The sequence below is a fragment of the Pempheris klunzingeri genome, chromosome 16, assembly GCF_042242105.1.
Source record: "Pempheris klunzingeri isolate RE-2024b chromosome 16, fPemKlu1.hap1, whole genome shotgun sequence".
NCBI lineage: Eukaryota > Metazoa > Chordata > Actinopteri > Acropomatiformes > Pempheridae > Pempheris > Pempheris klunzingeri.
Window position 1 is genome coordinate 9,083,128 of NC_092027.1, and position 22,883 is coordinate 9,106,010.

Sequence of the window (22,883 nt, forward strand, 5' to 3'; positions counted from 1 at the left end):
AGCATCATGGATGGACCACTCAGTGACTGTAATGCTGTCATTGAACCCAAAGTGTTTCATGAGATGTGTTTGTATGACGTGTGCATGGGTGAGGGGATGAAGAACTTCCTGTGCAACACCTTGCAGGTGTACGCCGATGCTTGCCAGAGAGCCGGCATCAAAATTCATGACTGGAGGCACCTCGCCCAGTGCTGTGAGTAACTCCTTTGACAGAGTTTGAGAACATGTTTGTTTAGTGTCACCCTCATTCTGTGGTGGTAACACATTGTCCTATTGTCTGAAATAGCTCCACCCTCATGCCCAGAGAACAGCCATTATGAGTTCTGCGGGAATGCCTGCCCCGCCACCTGTGAAAACCCAGATGCTGCCACAAAGTGCAAGAAAAGCTGTGTGGAAACCTGTGTCTGTGACGAGGGCTTCCTGCTTAGCGGCACTGAGTGTGTCCCTAAGGCCCAATGTGGCTGCTTGTACAAAGGCCACTACATAGAGGCTGGGGCCTCTTTCTTTACTGATGACAAATGCACCGAGAAGTGCACATGCAACCAGGCCACCAAGAAAGTTGATTGTGAGAAACCAGGCTGTAAAAACGGATATGAGTGCAAGATGGTTGATGGCCTTATCGGATGTCACTTGAATGCCTTTGCTGAGTGCAGCATGACTGGCGGCCCTCACTTTGAGACCTTTGATAGGTATGATTACAACTTCCAGGGCAGCTGTGTGTATCAGTTGGCTGGGGTCTGCTCGAAAGATCCTTCCCTGCAAAGGTTTGACGTATTGGTGCAAAACGATGGCCATGGCAAAAGAGTTGGCGCTGGTGCAAGGCTGGTAGAGGTCAACGTTTATGGAAATTCCATTGTTATCTCAAGAAAGCACAAAGATTTGGTCCTGGTACGCAAAGTTATAGCAAATTTATCACACTCTGATTGATTTTTTTCATCTTTTTTGCTGATAATATGTCCAGTCTTGAATTAAACAATTTTGTTTTTGCAGATAAATGGAGAGCTCACAAACTTACCTGTCACACTCAAAAGAAATATCACAGTCTACCAGGTTGGCGACTTCGCTGAGATTCATACTGAATTTGGGCTGGAGGTCTCATATGACTGGCGTTCGACAGTACATGTCAAAGTCCCCAGTACATATGCTGATGCTATGTGTGGTCTGTGTGGCAATTACAATCACAACCCCAAAGATGACCTACGGTTGAAGAATGGCAAACTGGCGACGTCTGCAGAGGAACTAGGAAAAAGTTGGAGGGTTGCTGAGATCCCAGGTTGTGTTGATGGCTGCAAGAACAAAGACGACTGCCCGAGCTGTGACATCACCCAGAAAGAGATTTATGAGACAGACCAGTACTGCGGTTTATTACTAAACCCTTCAGGGCCCTTCCGCGAATGCCATGCCATCAAAAATCCTGAAGGCATTTTTAAAAGTTGCGTGTATGATATGTGCCTTTATAATGGCAAGAAAGGCTCCTGGTGTAGCCATTTCCGCAGTTACACTATCGAGTGCCAAAAGAAAGGAGTCAATGTGTCCCAGTGGAGGACAAAAGACTTCTGCCCCATATCTAAGATGATGCATCCTGATAACAGTCACTATGAACACTGTGGAAATGTTTGCCATGCTACCTGTGACACTGGGCTGCCTCCTCCTGGCTGCAAAAGGCCCTGCCAGGAAGCATGGGTGTGCAATGATGGGTTTCTACTCAGTGGACACGAGTGTGTGCCTTTTGACCAGTGTGGCTGCAAATACCAGGGCAAATATTATAGGAAGGGACAGAGTTTTCTGTCATCAGACTGCCACAACTGCACCTGCGATGGCATGGTAAGCTTTATATGCTGTAGCATTTCACGTACTAACTAATTTTACACCTTTTTAGTTGTGCTAAAAGCGTCTCTGTTACTTTAGGTGGCCTGTGAGAAACAATCTTGTGGGCCATTGGAGAAGTGTGTGCTGATCAAGAATGTTCGATCATGCCAACCACTGGGAAATGCAACATGCACAATTGCAGGTGATCCACATTACAAGACCTTTGACGACCAATACTACGATTTCCAAGGCACCTGCACCTACACTGCAGCTAAATCATGCCATCTGGAAGGCTCACGGCTCAAAACATTCTCAGTGGTAGTGGAGAATGAGAAGTGGACACGGACAGACCAACCAAATGTGGCTGTAGCCAAGCTTGTTGCGGTGGAGGTGTATGGCTACACCCTGGTCCTCCGAAGGAATCAGCTTAAAGTAGTCATGGTTAGTGATATTGCCTAAAGACCGTTGATTAATTTACAATCCCTCTATTCATTCATTATTGCTAAAAACAGCACAATTCGCTGAAAAAGGTGATTAAACCTAATTCAAGGGACCTTTTTTGTGTTTTCCAGGTGAATGGCAACTTGGCAACCATTCCACTTAATCTCAATGAGGGACAAGTGGAAGTCTTCCAACAGGGCTTTCACTATGCTATCATAACTGACTTTGGCCTGAAAGTGACTTATGATATGGTCTACAAAGTTGAAGTCACTGTTCCTGGCAACTACAAGGGCAAAACCTGTGGCCTGTGTGGCAATTTCAATGGCGCCAGGACAGATGAGTATGAACTACCTGATGGAAAATTGACTAAGGACATCCAGACCTTTGGAGCTGCCTGGAAAGTGGCTGTACCAGGGGTGGTCTGTGATGATGGATGCAGTGGCAACCAGTGCCCCGTATGTGACAGCAAACAAAAGGAAATCTTTGAGAGAGATTGTGGAATTCTCAAAAATCCTGACAGTGCCTTTGCTGCCTGCCACAGCCAACTAAGTCCTGAGCCTTACTATAGAGATTGCGTCTATGACGTCTGCATGTCTAAGGGAGACCGCAACGTTCTCTGCCAAGGCATCTCATCATATGTGACCGACTGTCAGACCATTGGAGTAAAGATCAACTCCTGGAGGACGCCAACTTTCTGCCGTGAGTACAGTTGATTATTTTGCGATCTTCTCTGTTTGAATAATGATTTCCTTTCCTTTACTGAATTTTCTCTCATTTGCTAAAATGCTATGATCTTTATTTCTTCATCTTGCATTTTTCTATCTCATATTATCAACAAAAGGACCCCAAATGTTAAAGGCACAATGTGGAGTTTTTTTTAATCACTAGTAGTGTCTGGGTGCACTTATTGTTTGTATGTGGTATCACATTATTTGGCTGATTGACAGACGGTGGCAGTAATAGGCCAAGAAACTTTACAATGTAAAAGAGGCAGTCAAAAAGAAGACTGCTAGCATGTGCGCATGGATTTAAACGATGTACAATTTAAAACAATAGAAATCATCTTTGCAACTGTTAAATGAGGAAGGAAATGCACTCAATGTATTTGTTAGAGGTCAAGAATAAACACTGCCTTTTGGTGAAAAACATTAAATGTTTCTTACACAAGTTTCTGTTTGTTTATAATAGATTCCACGAGGAACCTTTAACAACTCATATATTTGTCTGACACTATTTCACTTTTTGATACAGATACAGACTGGATAGTTCTATCTTTACAGTGGAGGCTTTTAGTGTATGCTGTTGTTACATTGGCTCATCTTAATATGCTTTTTTGTTGTAGCTGTTACGTGTTCAGAAAACAGTCACTACCAGATCTGCACTGAAACATGTGCCTCTCCATGTCCTGGTCTCACTGACACCATAACCTGCCCCACCTCTTGTGCTGAGGGCTGCGCCTGTAATGAAGGTTACTACTACAATGGGACTGGCTGTGTTGCCCTGGAGAACTGCAGTTGTTACATCAATGGACGGACCTACAAGGTGAAGTGGCCCTCAGTTTGACTGCACTCACATAGCCTACTACATTGCTGCTCACAAGTTTCCACTCATTATTTTCTATCAAAATTACATTGTATGTTAATGCATTTGCCAACAAGCACTATTTGTACGATGTTTATAGTCTCTAATTTATTCTCTAATTGTTTCTTTAGATTGGCGAGTCTGTGCTATCTGACCACTGCCAGCAGCGCTACACCTGTACATCGTCTGGTGAAATCCAGTATGAGGACTATTCATGCAATGCTGCAGAGAGCTGCCAGCTCAAGCATGGTGTCTTTGGCTGCTACCCTAGACAATGTCGCATGGAGGCCGGAGGCTCCATCACTCTTTTCAGTGGCACGACTGGCACCATCTCTGTCATGGGGGCTTATGAGATGATCGAACACTGTGACGAATCAGCTGTAGACTGGTTCAGGATTGTGGCTAAGTTCCAAGAGTGCACTCTGACCAGTGTGAAAAGCGTCGTCGCTATTTACGTCTACGTCAATGACCTGAGTATCACAGTTACTGACAAACAGGAGACCTGGGTGGGTAGTTTTAAAAGAATAGTTCAACATTCATCAGTTCAACACGTGTAGGACTATTTCTTGGTTGGGAGCAGGGACTTTCTGTCTTGTCTGAGTCTTGCTGTCTTATGTTCTTGTCTCATCCTCTGCAAGAAAGAAAGTTATCCTATTTCCCAAATTGTTCAACATACTTTATATATGAACCACATATTCCAGGTGTCCCTGGCACACGTATCTGAACATAACCTCACACTAAACAACAAAATCTGATGCTGTTTACAGGTCAATGGTAAAAAGGTGACTCTCTCCAGAACATCCAGAAATAACATCTCTGTGACACTCATCGAGAACACCATTGTTATCGAGAAGACGTCACTCTTCAAGCTGACTTACAGCAAGAGGCAGGAGCTGATTGTGACAGTGAGTGCCAGTATGGCAGACAAGGTGTGCGGAGCATGTGGCAAATTACTCCCCTCCAGAGACACCTTGGGTTTGTCACTGGACACGTTGCAGGAGTACATGGCTTCATTTTCTGCACAAGACTTTCCATCTTGGTGAGTATAGGATACAGACTGATCCAAGCAGTATCTGCTTTTACGGTTATAGGTTTACACATATGACAGTGGACTCAGTATCTCAACAACTTTTTGAATTTAACAACATTTTTCTCTGATCATCATTATCAATGTATTTGGGTTATCACAATGCTGTAAATGCCCACTGAAATGTTGACAAATCATCTCCGTTACTGTACGAGGTCTGGTGGATCCACACATTACAGAATACATGTGAAGAAGAGCTGCAACAAATTTACCACAATTTGATTAATTTGTTGTCTTTTTGCAGTGAATTGTGAAAGAAAAGTAATCTTCTCAACATCAGAGATCAACACAACAGCTTCATCATCTGAAGGAAATTCAACAATCAATCAGCACCGAACGCTTTATTCGAAATACATTTATTACTTACCTTAAGCTTTAAATAAAATGGGTTTGTAAAATAATTACATAATAAATAAAAACTTATTTATTTCTAGAAGATTTAGACTCTGTATGGTCTTTAGAAAAAAAAAATTAAATAAACTAATCAAACAATGAAAATGACTCCTGGCTGATGAAATGACAACTGATATAGAAAGTTGAATTAATTAGTGAACTAGAACAACGCATTATTGTTGTTCTTATAACCCAATATTTTTAAATATTTGCTTGCTGTTCAGTTATCTCAAAGATTTAGAAAAAAACTTGTAGCTTTACTGAAAGTAAAGCTGAATAAAATCCATCATCTTTTGCAGTTGTGCTGGCATATACTTCTTTGTGCAGACTTGCTTTAGCCTTTGAGTCCATGCAGTTAGATTTGATGAGACTATTTTTGCTCTTTTCTTTATGCTTTAGTTCCTCTGTCTTCTTTTATCTAGTTAATCATTTTCCCATTAAATGTCTACAGGAGACATATGTAGGGTCTCTGTCATTTACATCAAGTGGGATATCAGTATTCATTATTATTTTATTGATCTATATAGAGTGATATAGTTTTTTTTATCCCTTGTTGTTCCCTCCAGTGCTGAGCACTCTAACAAAATATGAGAATGATCCTGTATCATTCATCACAGCTGTTGATGATGCAATATCAAATGTTGACACTGTCGCTGGTGTCCTAGAAAAAGGAATTTTCAACTTAAAAACAAAATCCCACCAGTCAGTGAATGACTACAAGGCGTCTGTGGTAACCATCAGATGCATCGTCCAGCATCTGGTCCAAGTATTCGAAATATATTTGCCACATCTGGCTCATTTGTTTTGAATGAGCACAGACTGTCTGCCAATCTAATCGTTATTTTTTAAGGCACATCACCAATTTTTCCTTATAATAATAAAAAATTATTGACAACAAATTAAAAAATGCTGGCAGTATTTTTGAGTACAAAAAGGGGTGACTACATGTGATTTCAGTCGGACTTGAATCAAAAATGATGGGGCTACTGCAGCTTCATGCAATGATTGGATGCTGGGAAGACAGATTGGGCTCAGATAGTCACACAGACAGTTGCACATAAGAGACATACATTGTTTGAGCGGTTGATATGCTGGTGTTTATTCCCAAGCAAAATATCCATGAAGCTGTATCTTATACAGATGTGCAAAATATATGCTACTGCACTTATTACAAATGTTGGACAAGACAAACAATCTTTTTCACAACGACAACTGAACTGTAGCAAGAAATGGAAATTACAAGAATTTGCGATCCTTCATAGAAATAAAATAATTTCATTAATCAGTGATGCTGTCAGTTTGGTTAGTGCTGAAGGATGTTGATCAATGCAGTTGATAAAAAAGCTGGCATGACTGAAATTTACTAAACACTGAAAAAGAAACAGAAAAATAATTTGTCAAATTGTGAAGCCAACATTTCTGAAAATGAAACACATTGTAAATAAATAATTCTACCATCTGCATATAATATCCCAGAAGAAATAATACTGATTACAATAATTATAATCTGATTTGCATAAAATCTCAAAAAGAACATGTATGTGCAGTTTGAAACCCTAAACATTTGTATGACTTGACCTGCTATTGTACATTTATATTGTCAGTACTGACATTTTAGATTTACACACTGGTGGCTATTGTTTTTTTATTGGGATTGGAGTAATATTGGTGCATCCTATGTGTTAATAGTATCAACTTCAGATAATTTTTGAAACTAGCACTGGGATTGCATAAATCAGATAATTTCAGATCCTTTTTTTTAATTTATTCATTTGTGTTAATTTAAAAGTAATTTATGTGACTTACCAGTTGGGGAAATCAGGAGCTGTCCATTGCCCAATGTTCAGTGATGCAAAGGTACTACTCTGCCCATGAAAAGAGCCCAGCAGTCTCTTGCTCAGACCTCGTGTTGTAGTGCTTACAGGCTTGAGCTTCCCACATGCCCCGCACGCCATGTCAGCCACTTTGTCGCTGACACTCATGGTGAGTTCATTAGTTGAACTAAAGGACAGCTGAAGGGTTGCAGGGCTGCTAATTCTCACTGTCTTGTCAGAAACCATCACTTGTACGTTGCCCTTGGAGAAAGTGGTCTGAGTTATCAACCTTCCATTTGCCTGTGAACACAGATTGAACACTTTATATTGATGAATTCATTTTCTAAAGTAAGATAAGATTGATGTCATATCTTTAGCAATACTCTCACCCAGATGCCATGTGTGCTGTTGACTGTGATCATCACTTCACTGAAGAACACATGCACAGCCACAATTGTGTTCACACCAGGAGTGCACGTCTCAAACTTCACCACCACCCTGAACCAGTCTAATGCCTGAGACTGGTCGCATTTCTGGATAATCTCATAGGCTCCGGGTACTTTTATGGTACCACTGTCGCCATTAAATGCAGTGAGGGTCCCATTGGCGTCCAAAAGGCACTGCTGAACGTAGCAGCCCATCACACCGTTCTTGACCAGACAATTCTCGTTGGGGTCACATGACATGTTAGTGGACAGAACGATTCCAGAGGCCTGGCAGGTGTGAATCCTGTGACAGTCATCAGTCATAATGGACTCTCCAATCTGCAAATGACACAAAACACATGCTAAAATGTTGAAAGGGGCCATACTGTGCTGTGATTTGTATTGGTTTGTAGAGTGTAATGTAGTCAGGGGTACATGTTACCGCACAAAATGCTGAGGCGAACAAATGCATGCAGTTCGACGAAGTGAGTCAACAGTAATGCTAACCGAGGCAATGTATATGTATTTAGCAGATAATGTCCACCAGCTTAATTTAGCAGGATAGCATGCTAAGAGATGCTAATTATCACTAAACAGAAAACCCAGATTAGGCTGATGGAGAAAGGTTTTGCAGGTATTTCGTTGTAAGTTAAAGATTGTGTGTTACTGTTGTAGTGGTGCGCTTCAAAAGTTTATTAACACACTTTTGTTAGAAACAAAAAAAATGAAAAAATAGAGTCTTATAACTACAGCTTTACTTTATCAGATAATATGTTATCTGATTATGATGTCATAAGGGGATCTGTTGATCATGTGACCTCCTCCAGCCAATCAGCAGACTGACTGTCCCCACCAATGAAAACTTCCTGAATACACCTCGCTGTCCACCATTGTTTTCTCCTCACTAACACCAAGTCAGGGTAACACAAAGATGTTCACTGAAACATGGATTTAGTTCTGTTTGTCTAAAACGCTGCGTGCAGAAAGAGGCTGAAAAAAGCTGCAGCAGCCATGTCTGTTATGAGAAAAATAATGTGTTTTTTGCACATTAAACCATGTAAACCTATTCTACTAGGACCTCGAAATACAAATATTAACTTTATGATCATAATATTGGACCTTTAATGATCACAGATAAATACATAAATTACACATTAGCTTTTCATCATAATGTATTATTATGTATTATGTATTAATCTGATGATTGATTAACACATTAATAATACATTATCTTCTCACCTTGTATGTTTGGCCATTGTAATAACAGCTGCACTGGTCAAGGGGCACACAGCCAGTTCCATTGTAGTAGTAATCTTTATCACAGGCACAGCCTTCAACACAAGTCGTGAAGCATGTGACAGTCTCACCCAGACCAGGACATGGAGAGGCGCAAGGCTGCATACAGGTTTCATAATGGCTGTTGGCACTGCATGTAAAAGCTGTAAACAAATAATAATAATTTATTGGTTCATTGGTTTTTATGGTAGATGTAAACAAATGTAGAAGAGATGTGTAGTTAGAGTATTAATGAGAAAAATGTGCAGACTTACGGCAGAAAGAAGGACTTCTCCAGCTCTGAATCTTTGCTCCAAATTCTTGGCAGTCTAACATATATGCAGCAATGCTGTGGCACAGTATGCTTTGATCCTGTTTAGCCATGCAAATGTCATAGACACAATCTCTAAAGTAGGAGGCAGGATTAATTATATCATGACAAGCAGCAAATGGACCTTTGGGATTAGTGATAATTGCACATTTCTCCTCTAACGCAGCTTTTTCAGAATCGTCACATTTGGGACAGAGGTCACCAGAGCAGCCATCTTCGCAGACCACTCCAGGCACGGGCACTTTCCACGCAACTCCAAACGTCCGGAAGTCCTTGGTTAAGCTTCCATCTGGCAGCTGGTACTCATCTGTTTTGTCACCGTTAAAATTTCCACACAGGCCACAGGTTCTGCCGTGGTAGTTTCCAGGGACAGTGACAGTGACGTGGTAGACCAGATCATACGTGACCCTCAGGCCAAAGTCGGTTATAATGATATCATTGGTCCCCTCCTGATAAACCTTCACTATACCGAGGTTTACTGGAAGGCGATATAGAATCCCATTCATCTGCAGAGAATAATGAATTTGTTTTAATTATCCATTATTAGTTATTGAATTTCTTATAATTTTACATGTATGAATTCTATTATTGTCGTCATTTTATTTGTATGGTTCCTTATGTGCAGTTTTGGTCCTCATACCTGCAGTAACTGATGTTTTTGGATCATTAGGAGTCATGATTCTGAAGACTTGGTGAAAGTAAAGCCAATATTCACTCACTTTTACTTACTTTCTCATGTTCACCAGTTAGTTGCTAACTGTGTACAGTTGGTTTTTAGGGCTTTTTTTGATGAAAATAGCGATATGAGAGCAGTGAGAGTGACATAAAACAGTACATTTGAATAGAGCTGAAACTCTATAAAGCTGGTGGTGACAGTTAAGTAAACCCTTTGTCATTGTGACACTTCTGTCATTTCAGTTATATCAGTAAGTGTAAAATATCGGTTATAGCTGCTTCAACAGTAATGATAACGATTACGTACCCAAACCATTCCGACTTCGTTCCTGCGAAGGATCAAGACACTATTGTAAACTTCTACGGCTACCAGTTTGGCCACTGACACCTTGGAGTTGGCAGTCATACGATACCACCTCTCATTCTCCACCACCACAGAGAAGCCAGTGAGCCTTGTACCGCTTAGGTGACAGCCCTCCGCTGCGACGTAGGTGCAGGTGCCTTGGAAGTCGTAGGTGACGTTGTCAAAGGTGTTGTAATGTGGATCTCCGGAGATGGAGCAGACACCTTTTCCCAGTGGCTGACATGATCGCACAAAATTCTTGATCTCACACTTCTCATAAGGACCACAAGAGGACGGCTTACACTGCACCTGATATGAAAGACATACCTCTGATTGGTCATTGTTGAAAATGTATTAATTTGATGGTGATGGGAGGTTCAATTCATCCAGATCACACATTCCCTAATTTTAAGGACGTGTTCACAATGTGTTTTTGTTTAATAGACATTTGACTGTTGTTTGAAGACGGACTTGAGTGAACCTACAGTATCCTTTAATCCCTGTGGAATCGAGCCATGCAGGTAGTTTTGTTTGTAGGTGCTGAGGAGTTTGAATGACCAACCTTTGAGATTTCTGTCTTCAACTCTCCATTTGGTGACGTGAATTGACTTTAGTTTGCTGCTGCTGAAAGCACTAATGTGCTCTGTAATGTGACGATATGTCGTCATTAATTGCATCATAAACTTCCTACTCTAGATGTTTCTTGCCCTTTGCTTTTTATCCTCAGTTCAGCTGCTTCATGTTTCACCTGCTTCCTCCTGTTATGATTTTACATGTTGTTTGTTTTTCTGTTATTTTAATGGCCAATTTAACGTCTAACCAAGGGACAACATTTGGACTTTTAGGCTAAACTGGCACATTTACAGTAGTGACTAGCGTGTAGTACTCTGGTAAAAAATGCAAACAGAAATTGTTGACAAATCTGTGGATAATTTGTAGTAATGTGGACATTGTTACAGAAGCACACAGCTTGAAACCTCAGCACATGAAACTTAAACTACTTGCATGGCTGCATACCACAAATATATGAAAACATGATACTGAGCTGATCTGAAACAAGATGATTTGGGTGAAGTCGCTCTTAAAATTTTAGACCACTAGAATGTGACATCATGCCACGTGAAATAAATATGAATAAATGGAATATGAATAAATTATGAGTGCTCTAAATGCGTTCCTCATCCTTACTGTGCTGTTACAGGTGCATTCCTCCTGGCAAAGGGCATCAGGGAAGAAGACCTGCCCCTGCTGGTAGTATTTGCCTTCAGAAATGCAGCCACACTGGTCGGCAGGAACACATTCATTTCCACTCAGAAGGTAACCCTCATCACAGACATATCCCTCCATGCACTGAGCCCCACAGTCTGATAGCGCAGCGTCTTTCTGACAGACTCTGAAACACTCGCTGGTACAGAGCTCATACTGGCTGTTTGATGGATACTGGACATCTAGGAACAAGGCAGGATCAGACTTCGGTTCAAGAAATTCACAAGCATTTATCTTGACAGACTCGTCAGGTAGAAGAAGTCCTTACCACAGAACTGAGCTGACCTCCAGGAGTATACTGTGGCACCTTTCAGCTGGCAAGCAGCTGTGTAGGCAGTCAGCGTCTTGCACTGCATGTTCCTGCTGCCCTGGTAAAGACAGACATCATACAGGCAGTCATTGAGGAAACCCACAGGGTTGACCTTGGAGTGGCAGTCCCGGAACGGGCCTGCAGGGTCGGTGATGAGGCCACAGTAACGGTTGGTGTTGTATGTTGCTTTCTGAGTGGCGTTACAGCCGGGGCAGGTGCCGCTGCAGCCGTCCACGCAGCCTGGAAGGGTGCCGACTTTCCAGCTCTGACCGAGCTCCTCAGAGGTGGTGGCTTCTTTCCCATTTTTCATCTGCATGTCGTCTTTGGGATTCAGGTTATAATTGCCACAGAGGCCTTGCATCGCGCCCTTGTACGTACTGGGAATGATGACAAAGGCTATGCTGCTCCAGTCGTAATACACCATCACACCAAAGTCTGTCTCGACGACAGCAAACCAGCCGCTCCGGTACAGTTTGAGTTTATTGCTGTCCAGTGCTATAGGGAGGTTGGAGAGCTCACCATTGACCTTAAAAAGAAAATGATGGAATAGAAAAAGGTTCAAAAGGTAATTTGTACATTTAATGATGAATGCATAGAATTACTACATGAGTACTACTTTATAGAGCTGATCCAATTAGTAAGTTAGTATTCAATTAGATGATGGTCAGAAAATCTAGCTCTAATTTTACTCTACTAGAGGCCCTGAAAACATTTTCTCAATCAGCTTCTTATATGTCAAGATGTCATGAACACAACATTTTCTGTCCAGGTTAGAGCTTTTTTGATTATTTCACATGAGAGATTCTATATTTTGTATTTCATGTTTTTCTCTGCGCTCCTCCCAATCTTACACAAAGACACCGGACACACTGGCTGCTGAATCATATGTCAGCTTCGCCTCGCCTCCATATTGGACCGGGAAACACTGGCCTGTTACCAATACAGGCAAAGGGGGAGATGTGGTTTGTTTGGATAAAAAGCCTTGACATTTCTCAGCTGATTTCAATGAGTTGTCTTTATATTCAAAGGTTTATGGTCTGGAGTGAGTGGAGTAGAGTTCAGTTATGATATCTGATCATAGATCCTTTGCTTATGTTGTCAGCACCCAGATGACACTGATGAAAGTGTCACCTGAGTTTGAGTGTTAAACTATGAATAAATAATGTCTGTGTGTGTATTTTAAGTTTAACTGTGATTGTTGCTTATTTAGTTGTGAATTTTTGTCATCATGAAGAAATACTTAAGATTTGAAACCAAGTTTTTGGTCGAAATTTTGATGGACAAATTTAATTGTTTTTTGGTAGTTTAGACCGAACAATTAATTAATTAATCAATAAAATAGTCCACCCAGTGATTGATTATCAAAACAGCAATGTTTAGTTGCAGCCCTTCAAGTATGATGTTTTTTTTGTAAAACATATTACCACAACAGCGCCAGGGTACTCTTTGCTGATGACAATGGTGTACCCGTACACTTCGACCTCTATCAGCTTGACAACGGACCCGATCTTCTTATTTTGGCCGTTGTTCTGCAAAATAACACTGAAATGCTCCAGGCTGGTTTGGCTGGAGGAGACGCCAGCCATCAGATATGCACAAGTGCCCTGGAAGTTGTAGTGCTCCCCATCAAAGGTCACAAAATGTGGGTCACCAGATACCATACATGTGGCTTCGTTGACAGGATGTAAACCTCTGATCCCGTCCACCACCTGGCACTGCTCCCCGACAGGAACAGTAGTCTCCTTGCAAGACAAACTTCCACCAGTAAAGCACGTGCACTTTTTGGTGCAGCTATTATCACCCCAGAAGGTGGCTCCGGCTTGCACGTAGTAACCCTCGTACAAGCAGCCACACTGAGCCTTGGGGACACACTGGGTGCCACTGAGTATGAGCCCGTCATCACAGACACATGACTCCACGCAGCTGGCCTCACAGTTGGTGGGAGTATTTGGGTTTGCACATGTAGCAGGACAGCCACTCCCACAGAACTCATAGTGGCTGTTTTTCGGACACTTGGGTATAGCTGTGTAGACAAAAACGAGATGGACTGATGAGTTTAAGTTCTGTTGGTCGTACTGATTCAATAGATCAATTAGGTGGAGGAAGTAAAAGTACTAATACCAAAAAAAAAAATACTCAGGTACAATTAAAAGTCCTGGTTTGAAAATGTAACCTATGTATGGAAGTATGATTGGGAAAATTTACTAAAATGTAATTGAAGAATGGCCCCTGTGACTGTTATTCTGGGCTATTATATCTTTAGAATAACATCACTCTGTACGCTGTAATATGAAAGCAGGATTTTAATGGTGCAGATGGCTGACGCAGAGCTAATTTTTAACTTCTTTGTGGATCACTGCAACTAATTATTATGTTTTTGGTATTTATTATTAGATTAATTTTTTACAATGCATCAGATTTTATGATTTCTTCATATACTTTGTATGCAAAAAATATTTGTTCACTAAAGCTACAAATAATTGTAGTGGAGTAAAACATCTCCCTTAAGTAGAAGTAGAAAGTGTAAAGATTCAAATACAATACAAGTGTTTTAAATTTGAACTTAAGTAAATGCACTTAGTTACATCACTTACGTTGTATTTATTCTTTTAAAACTCTGGATTACTCACGGGATTTAGTAGGCGTCCTCCAGTCTGGAACTTTGACCCCAGACCTCTGGCAGATGTCAGCAAAGCCTTGCAGAGTGTTGGTGAGATACGTCTCCACAGTTTCGCCCGCACAGAGGGTAAGCATGCAGCTGCTCTGGAAGACGTCACCATCAATTTGAGGTTGACATCCCAGGAGCTCAGCAAAATTCTTTATAAGGGCGCTGCAAAAGATTTGTTTTTCTAATTTCTGAACTTCACTGACTGGGCAGTTTTCACATTGGCCAACACATCCATTGTGGCAAAAGGCATCGTCTGCGGCCCCGAGAACCCTCCAGCTCTTTCCCAGTGCTGCCACACTGCCGGCCATTGACCCACTGGGCATTGTGAGATCGTCTTCTTTTTTGTTGTTGAAGTTGCCACACAGGCCGCACATGTTGGCTGCATAACTGCTCGGCACTGTGATGACAAGGTATTGATTCCAGTCGTACTTTACAGTCAGGCCAAAATCAGTCTCCACGATGACATAAAGACCTCTCTGGAAAAGCTTCACCTGGCCGTTGTTCAAGTTGATCGGCAGAGTCCATCTTTGATAATTCACCTGAAAAAGCATCAGTCAAATTTAACTTATAGCACATTTCATAAAACTATTTTATTTGAAAATATAGAGAACAAGAAAACACCAAATGAGGATGTTTGTAATGTTCATGTTTATGTTCATGTTCATGTTCATGTTCATGTTCATGTTCATATTCATGTTTTGGTATACAGAAGGATATCTCCAGGCAAGGAACAAGTGATTAGTTGTTGGTGCAGACGGGGCTGTAGCAGAATCTCAGCATTCACATACTACCAACACATGAAACAGTTTTGACTGACTCACCTGGACCATACCAAACTCAGACTGAACTATATCGATGTTGATCCCATAAACATTGACAGTGACTGCCCCCACTGTGGGGGCCTCTGTGCCCACGTTCTTGGTTGCCACGTCAAAGGCCGGGAGGGTCTGATCAACATGGCAGTTCTTGGCCATGATGTAGGTGCAGTTTCCCATGAAGTTGTAATAATTGCCATCAAAGGTGTTGTGGAGAGTGCCCATGACCCAGCAGGTGCCTGACTCTGGTGTTAAAGTGGCTGGTCCTCCTCTGCAAAACCCTGAATTAAAAATAAAATGTGTTTGCATACAATGCAGGGTGATTTTCATTTCAGTGACTGAGTCTTTTTTCCTCACTGTTGTTTCAATTGGATTAAATGCACTTCTACATTACGAAATGTATAACAAACCAAGTATCCTATTGAATTGTTATGATAATGTGAAAAGATAGATTTGAATTACTTTAAACTTTAAAAGAAGCTAGCATTAGTGCCAACACTGTTGTCATGAATTTATTGTTTTATTGTTTATATTATGAATGCTGTTTTTTTCTGTTTTGGTGTAATATCTCATTGGCATATTTTATCAACACACATTTATAAGATAAATGATCAATATTTTAAAAGTGATTCTTGATAACTTACCACTCAGCAGAAGAGCTGAAAAGATTAAAACAAACCACCCCATGTTTGTCAGTGGAGTCGACCTAATAGAGCAAGAGGGGGTACAAAACCAGTGAGAGTTTATTGACATGGCTATAACCACACTTTTTAGCTGTTGGTTTTTACTTTTTTTGATTACATTTTTTATTTAATCAAAAAAAAAAAAAGTATAACTAATTATTCCACCTTGCATGTATCCATATCTCTACATATAAACACCAAAATGTAGCAAACGTCAATTTTGTTTGTTATTTGTATCTCTTGTTATATACAGTAGAAATTCAATACAGACATGAAAAAAAATAAAAATGTAAAAGCAATTTTCACATCAGCATCTAGAAAAAACCAACGCATACACAAAAAATACATTTCCCCTCTTACAGCATTGAATTTTGCAAATGTGTGAACCAGCTGTTGCAGAAAACTGAGTAACGTTCACAAAAATAGTTTGCTAAATCTTTCAGATATCTACACCATTCTCACCTGAGCTGATAAACAGGCGTTCAGGGGTTCATGCGGAGAATCTGAGGATCCTTAAATACTTTCTGTCCACTACTCATGGACCAATGAGCTGCAAGATGGCTTTGTGTGGCTTTTCCCAGAAGTGAGCAAATACAGTGTCACGGGACACATTTTCTGTGTCCTAGTTGGTGTGACTGAAAAGGAGAATGACGTCAATCATATACAATAGCTTACCAGCACACAAAATTCATTTCAGTGAAAAAAATATATATAGATAAGGAAAAAAAAGAAGAAAAGAAAAAATGGAAAAACAGAAATAAAAAATGGCTAAGGGGTAAATCAGAAGAGCTATAACAGGATGTGAGGCTGCAGTGATTATGATATAGATTAATTTGAAACTCTTTTTGATGTTTGTTATCTGCTATTCAGTTTGAAAACGTACATGCGATTGTCTGCTGGCTTTGTGCCCATCGATTTGGCTTTACAGTGTTTGTGTAACACATTCAACAACTGTGATTTATTTGTTGACACTGTAGCCATTTGGTCGCCACCTACAAGAATAATCGGTGGGTGTGAGTTGTCTAAATGCACAGTTCTCAGGACTCGCCTCAATGCTATCACGATCATATTTACAAGGGTCAGGTGGAGCTTTTTTTCTGCTGTCCTGAGAGTGGTGGACATAACTGTGAGTAATAGTGGTGTTGTTTCTTAATTATACCACTGTTATGTTTTGTGTAAGGTAAAGAGATAAAGATTTTATCTGATTGTTCTGTTTAATCTGCAAAACAATGCAAAAGGTAAAACTGTCTCAGTTTGCACATATATCAGTAGCACTTGTTCTATAGTCATGCACAACACACATACACTCAGTAGGTACACCCATTCAGCTTCTGGTTAATGCAAATATCTAATCAGCCAATCACGTGGCAGCAAATAAATGCTCTTAGGTGTGTAAAGATGGTCAAGACGTTCTGATGAAGTTCAAACTGAGCATCAAAATGGGAAGGAAAGGTGATTTAAAGGCAGGGGCCGCAACTTATTGTAGATGTATTTTTTTTTGTTAAATTGGTTGAAATTCTCATAACAGCCCAAAAGCAATTGATAAATGAAATAGTTTTGCTAATACAAAAGAAAAAAAACAGTGTCTGTGGTTGTCACAGGACTGTAATGACCATACGGCCAACCTGCCTGTCTACCTGCATACCTGCCTACCTGTTCGCACGCTACAAGTGCGTCCATTGCGCATGGCCATAGTTTGTGACGGCTTCTGTTTATATGATTGCGGCATTTAACAGAGTTGTTTTGTTAGACTGAAAAACTGAGAGAGGCTGTCAGTCTGTCATTGTATGCAGAACAAACAAGGGACCCAGAGGCAGCAGCCAGTCTTTTCATCGCAGTCATGGACTCGTCCTCCAGCAGTAACATTAGTCAAGTGGGGGTGAGGCTTTGAGGGAAAGTGAAAGAGTGGGTGGGATATTTTCAGTTGGATACTTTCAGAATCCAGATATTTGTGCCAGTTTCTCAAACGCTGCAGACTTGTTGATGGCAGAGGTTAGAGGAGAACAGGCAGATTGGTTCAAGCTGATAGAACGGCAGCAGTAACTCAAATAACCACTGTGACAACAAGGTCTGCAGAAGAGCATCTGTAGTTGTAGCAACTGTTTTTAGCTCTGACAGTGTATTTTTCAGATTTTCCAATGAGTAGCATAATTTTCTCAATCCATTACGGCGCACACAGTTTATACGATTGATTAGCGATACTGCAGAACAAAGTAATGTTAAAACCAACGACATCAGTCTTCTGAATTTGGTCACTCTTGGCTTTCTTCCCTATGACTTTGTGTGAGGGCAAACAGCCACATTTATTTCTCCACTCCCTAGTGAAGCCAGCAGGGCCGGTCAGACAAGAGTTGACAAAGGAAACTATTCACTGACTAACTATACACAGAATTGCATACCAGCGGTTTCCAACCTGGATGTCAGGATTCCCTCACAGGAGGTCACAAGAGGTCTAAAATCGGTAGTTGCTTCACAAAATCTTAGCCTGTTTGTGGGAAATAGTTTTACATCTTCAGGAAAATATTACAATATTAATAAGTAACTGCAGGTTTAGAGGTCCAGACAGCATCCTAGCTGACAGTTTTGACTGCTTGTCTTCATTTGAAGGACCTGAACATTTGCACTTATTTTTGAAGTGTATCTTTGGTCATCAATCTAATCTTTGTTTATTCAGATAACCGTTTACTTGCAATTCTGGCAGACACTAGAGGAAACAGTCTGCCATTTCCGCCTGCCCTCTCTGGCGGTGTGATGAACTGTACAGCCGACCTGTACATACCTGCCTACCTGTCCATGTATAATTATGAAATAAATCAATGATGAATTTTGGTTTCTCTTAGGACATGAACAGACAAACTTGCAGGTCTTGTAAATATGGGTCATAATTAGCTGCTTGCACAGACAGTCTCTAGACACTTATATAAACAGGCATCAAGAGATCGCCTCTAGAAACACTGTTCGTTTCAGCCCCATTAAACAATTGACCCGTGTTGTTGTTTTCTGGTTAAGTAATTTACATACTGCATATTGAGGTCAAAGTACACCTTTGTCCATTGACATTTTAATATTCGTGCCATACCAGCAACACAAAATGTAAATTTAGTTGCTCAACCTGTTTGCAGTGTGACACTCAATCCCACAATCAACCTGTTTTGAAAGAAGGAGGAGGTAAAAGCGAGATAAGAGCATGAACTGACAGTGCCTTGTGTCTTGGTAGTGGTTTCCTTTCTATCTGTGTGGCAAGTTAGGGAACAGAAGAAAACAGGAGCTTAAGTGAACTATATACAAAGAAGGTAAGAGAATATATGACACATGAAAATAGGAAGTTGAAAGAATTTTGTTATGACACTGTTAATGATCAAGAGTGTAACTGCACCCTCTGAGTGAAACCTGTCGTCCCTGTTTATCTCTCTTACTTTCATCTCTTATTCTGTCTGAATCACAGAAACCCCAAACAGTATCAATGCGGTTGCATTTCATTGTGTTCATTCTATCCATCATGGTGTCCATGGGACTCGTGGTGATTATCATTGGCCAACATCAAGTGCTGACCATGTCAAACACGGCGATTGAAAAGCTGCAAGTGGACTCAATGAGACTTGATAATCAGCTAAAAATCGGACACTCATATAAAGTTGTGGCAGAAAAGCTGCTGGTTCAGGGGACGAATGCAATGGAGGATCTAGCGGCTACGGAGACCAAACTCCATTCTGAGATGGAGAAGTTGAAAACAGAACTTGAGGCCTGTCAAGCAGAAAAGGTAAAAAAAAAGAAAGAAAAGAAGTCTCTCCTTTTGTCACCACGTGCTTTTGTGCTTCCCGAAAAGAAAAAAATGTGTGTGATGTGACCAGCTCCACCCATTCTTAACATTCAGGATGCAAATGCTGCTATTACAGAGGAAGGACAACAGCAAGAAAATGCAGTAGGACATGGTGGAGTTCAGGAAAACAAATGTTCACTGTTTGCAGATTTGTTGCACAAGTTGGTTAAGTTGGCACTTACTTAAGTAACATTTTAGAGTACTTAACTTGGTTTGATTTTATGCCACCTTCTACTTCTACTGCATTACATTCGAGAATAAATTTTACTTTTTAGTCCACTATGTTTATCTGACAGCCACTGTTACAAGTAACTTTACAGATTGAGATTTTTAAATTAAAAAAATGTTGTGATGAGTAAACCAGTGGTTCCAAACCTTTTAGGCATGTGACCCCTTAAGAAGAAGAAGAAAACAGAGTCTAGTTGGGGCTCTTTGTGTTTCTTCAAATGTCAAATGAGTTGTTAGCAGTTCAATTTGTTACCTAAACCACCTAAAGGTTGCTTTAAAAAAAAAAAAACAGTTAAAGGGCCATAGGGGTCAAATTATCCAATATTTCACAAAATATGAACAACAAATGTTACATAATTTTGTGTAGCAGTTCTTCTTCCAATGTCACCTTTCAGATTTATGCTGTATCTCAGAAAACTTGTGCTTGTGTTTTGAATGCTGGACTTTTACTTGTTACATATTTTTACATAGTTTTGTTGATACCTTTTTAGAAAACAAAAACTGATGAGCTGGTCAACACAGAGACGGATTACATGGAGAATGAAGGTATAACTCATAACTACTCCACAGATAAGTTTGATAAGGCAAAATGTATTATCCCAGAAAGGAAAATTGAGCTGGTCAAGGTACAGAAGTAAACAACAAAACGAATATAAACACAAATACACAATATGCAGTCCTCCCTTCCTAACACACACACACACACACCCACATATGCACACACTCAATATTTTCAGGCATCCTCGCTCCGGCATATGCTGACACACCCACTAATACAGAAACACATAAATACTTTTTGAATATGAAATCAAGAAGTGGGCTGCGTAATCCCATGGAAACAGACTCAACATCATTATAATCAAAATAAATAAATATATTGCATCCTACAAGTATTGCATAATAATTCATAAGATGATTTATGCTTAGCTGCTGGTGCCACCGTGTGGTGCAATACAAACTGTGTAGGTCTGACCTGTTTCTTCTCTTTCTCTAAGCTACTTTAAGAGCAGCATCTGAAGCCTGGAAACAAGAGATTACGACTCTGAAAGCACAACTGACGGGGTACAGACTAATATGTCAGTATGTGAAGAATGACCGGCTCACTTGGTAAGTTACAAAAAAAAGCTTCTAATCACACAAAAGCAAACATTTGCAGAAATTGGGAAATACATTGTGGAATAATAATAATGTGATTGTGTCTTTTAGGAGAATGTGTGACAACCAGACAGCTACAGACTTCAGTCTCTAAAATGATACTGATGTTAGAAGTCAAATCAGTTCTAAGAGACAGATTCTCCGTGTCATTCCTGTTATTATTCCTGTTGATAATAAGATGAGCTGGTGATGTTCTCAGGTACTGATTTTCTGTCAAATTATTTATTACATCTAGATTGTGTACCACTTGTTTTCACACGTAAAACAACTGGTGTAACTGGTGCTCATCATTCACAGTCTTAGTGAGGGGGGTTATAATGCATGTATACTGTATTATATATGATGTGCTGAGTTATTTCTTGCCTTGTGTGCACTGACACTGCAGTGGATGCTTTGATTGTTCTCGTTTTCTACGATGTATTGTTTGAAAGATCTATACTTGTAAAATGCTTCCTCCATTTTAAAAATCAAGTGTTACCTTCTTTAGCAAGAAGCAGGCTTAAGGAGTGACCCTGTAATTGTGACTGTAGCTTCTCAAGTGTGCCCGTTACAATGTCTGAGTCACTGGTGTAAATGTGAACATGACACCTGCCACTTCAGTGAGTGCATGGCCAACAATGGTGAAATGTGACCTAGTATGAGGGTCTGTATAGTTGACACTGACCTGGTCACCGACAGGAAGAGAGAACATGTGGGCAGCAATGTGGGAGCCCACAACATTCAACTGGGATCTAACTTAACTGATAGCTTTAATGACTAATCAAGATGAAATCTGTTTTTGCTGGCGTGTATATGTTTTTGCTTCTTAAGGGGGAGACGACAGAAAGAGTTAGAGAAGCACTGGATTAAACCATCAATTAACAATTAGAAAATAATTGACAGACTCATTGATAATGAAAATAATTATCAGTCACTTTGCAAAAAAGCTCATTTTTTGCCAGGTGTTATTTGAGAAGATTAACAGCCCACTCTGAAGGAGTCACTGCCCCGCTCCAAACTCCTGTATAACCACAAGTTGCTGTTTTTGTATTTGGACTTTTGTACAAATTAAACAAAAAAGATGCAACATGTTAACTGGTGAGCTTTAGAGACGGTAAAAAGGAGGTTCGGCTAACCAGCATCTGGCTTGTAGTTTATATTTACAGCAAAGACATGAGAGCACTTTTCCTTTGAGAAATGAATTCATGCTTGATTCATGGAGTCTCTGTTACTGTAACTGTTTTACTGCCTTTATTAATGAGTAGAAATAAAAATGGTTAAAATGTGAAAAATATATGATATAAATATAAATGAAAAATAAGGGCTTTTTAAACTATGGTAGTTTTAAATGGTAAATTCATAAGACAGTGTGAACTGTCAAAAATAAGGTTATTGTTCAGTGTCGAAAAATAATTAATTATTAGTCTTGGGCAGAGTCAGGTTTAGGCTGCATGCACCAGATTTAATTCAATTATTGCCCTTTTTGTTTTTTAATGACCGCCTGTTGTATTTCACGGTCTCCTATCAAATAAACATAGATAGGTTGTGGTTTCCTCTCTGAAACGAAGTCGACCGGCTGCGTGTATTACATTATATTGTGGCTGCTGCCGATCCGATCCGGGATCCGAGAGGAGAGAGGAGAGGAGAGGAGAGGTGGGGGGAGGAGAGAGGAGGGGAGTGGAGGGGAGGGTGTCCCAGCCACCTAAGAGGAGGAGGGAACGCCACTTCCACCGCGGGGAGGAGGAGGGAGGAGAGGGAGAGAGGTGAGTGGACGCAGTTATGCCA

The 22,883-nt window shown here is 40.4% G+C and overlaps 2 protein-coding genes across 2 annotated transcripts; one reads left to right on the forward strand and one right to left on the reverse strand.

Moving 5' to 3' along the window:
• The first annotated feature begins 16 nt into the window (after nucleotides 1–16).
• LOC139215668 (IgGFc-binding protein-like) lies at nucleotides 17–5,265 on the forward strand. The gene is made up of 9 exons (XM_070846701.1): nucleotides 17–193; nucleotides 287–888; nucleotides 991–1,824; nucleotides 1,909–2,250; nucleotides 2,382–2,949; nucleotides 3,593–3,792; nucleotides 3,963–4,337; nucleotides 4,599–4,870; nucleotides 5,163–5,265. Exons 1-9 carry the CDS (start codon nucleotides 64–66, stop codon nucleotides 5,170–5,172), a joined length of 3,333 nt encoding a protein of 1,110 aa, XP_070702802.1. The 5' UTR covers nucleotides 17–63; the 3' UTR covers nucleotides 5,173–5,265.
• Nucleotides 5,266–6,398: 1,133 nt separating this feature from the next.
• LOC139215110 (IgGFc-binding protein-like) lies at nucleotides 6,399–16,440 on the reverse strand. Its single transcript, XM_070845963.1, has 13 exons — nucleotides 16,379–16,440; nucleotides 15,878–15,939; nucleotides 15,240–15,514; nucleotides 14,381–14,957; nucleotides 13,175–13,773; nucleotides 11,709–12,276; nucleotides 11,363–11,622; nucleotides 10,139–10,483; nucleotides 9,101–9,662; nucleotides 8,790–8,989; nucleotides 7,515–7,889; nucleotides 7,118–7,425; nucleotides 6,399–6,681 (listed from the first exon to the last, which is right to left on the reverse strand). Exons 2-13 carry the CDS (start codon nucleotides 15,918–15,920, stop codon nucleotides 6,675–6,677), a joined length of 4,119 nt encoding a protein of 1,372 aa, XP_070702064.1. The 5' UTR covers nucleotides 15,921–15,939; nucleotides 16,379–16,440; the 3' UTR covers nucleotides 6,399–6,674.
• Between the last annotated feature and the right edge of the window lie 6,443 nt (nucleotides 16,441–22,883).

Bases quoted from the DNA above. Each gene is read 5' to 3' on its own strand.
- LOC139215668 (XM_070846701.1), top strand. From the start codon at position 64: ATGTGTTTGTATGACGTGTGCATGGGTGAGGGGATGAAGAACTTCCTG. The intron at 889-990 runs GTACGCAAAGTT...TTGTTTTTGCAG, and splicing joins AGCACAAAGATTTGGTCCTG to ATAAATGGAGAGCTCACAAA. The intron at 3,793-3,962 runs GTGAAGTGGCCC...TTGTTTCTTTAG, and splicing joins TCAATGGACGGACCTACAAG to ATTGGCGAGTCTGTGCTATC.
- LOC139215110 (XM_070845963.1), bottom strand. From the start codon at position 15,920: ATGGGGTGGTTTGTTTTAATCTTTTCAGCTCTTCTGCTGAGTG. The intron at 11,623-11,708 runs GTAAGGACTTCT...CCTTGTTCCTAG, and splicing joins GAGGTCAGCTCAGTTCTGTG to ATGTCCAGTATCCATCAAAC. The intron at 7,890-8,789 runs GTGAGAAGATAA...TGTCATTTGCAG, and splicing joins ACAATGGCCAAACATACAAG to ATTGGAGAGTCCATTATGAC.